Consider the following 457-nt stretch of genomic DNA (forward strand, 5'->3'; position numbering starts at 1 on the left):
TCACAACAATAACGAACTGGTTAGAAATTATAGTTTTACCGATTTGTTTATACAAAGGTGTGGCAAAAAAATCAATCTCGTGCGTGGAGAGTAAAGCGAAATAAACATATACTGCATGTTGATAGGAGATACTATGTACATAAGCCCTCAGCACTCACTCCTAAATTACTCTGTTCTTTAAAATGTTTGACTGTTTATTTTTGTTTCAGACTTTAATTATAAAAGCCTGTTTCAAATTTTCCTTTATTTATTATAAGCTCTAGATAAACATGTTTACATTTTTTTCAGATGGAGGACGTGAGCTGTACTTTCCAGCCCACTATTTCTATGCTGAGAAACGTTTAGTGAACCACTGGATAAAAACCATGATTGTCAATGACTTGGACGAGTGTGAATACCGTTGCTACCTGGATGCAAACTGTGTCAGTCTTAATATTAAGAACAAAGATCCCAACGG

At 34.8% G+C, this 457-nt stretch overlaps 1 protein-coding gene across 1 annotated transcript in view; it reads left to right on the forward strand.

Moving 5' to 3' along the window:
* The first annotated feature begins 269 nt into the window (after nucleotides 1–269).
* Nucleotides 270–457, forward strand: part of LOC149104581 (uncharacterized) — an 8,118-nt gene continuing 7,930 nt past the window's right edge. Inside the window, exon 1 of the mRNA XM_089272244.1 lies at nucleotides 270–457. This exon is cut by the window's right edge and continues 91 nt beyond it. Within this exon, the coding sequence (XP_089128370.1) occupies nucleotides 270–457 (188 nt within the window).

Source organism: Orbicella faveolata, unplaced genomic scaffold, assembly GCF_042242905.1.
Source record: "Orbicella faveolata isolate gen_17 unplaced genomic scaffold, um_ofav_v1 contig_34, whole genome shotgun sequence".
In the NCBI taxonomy this organism is placed as follows: Eukaryota; Metazoa; Cnidaria; class Anthozoa; order Scleractinia; family Merulinidae; genus Orbicella; species Orbicella faveolata.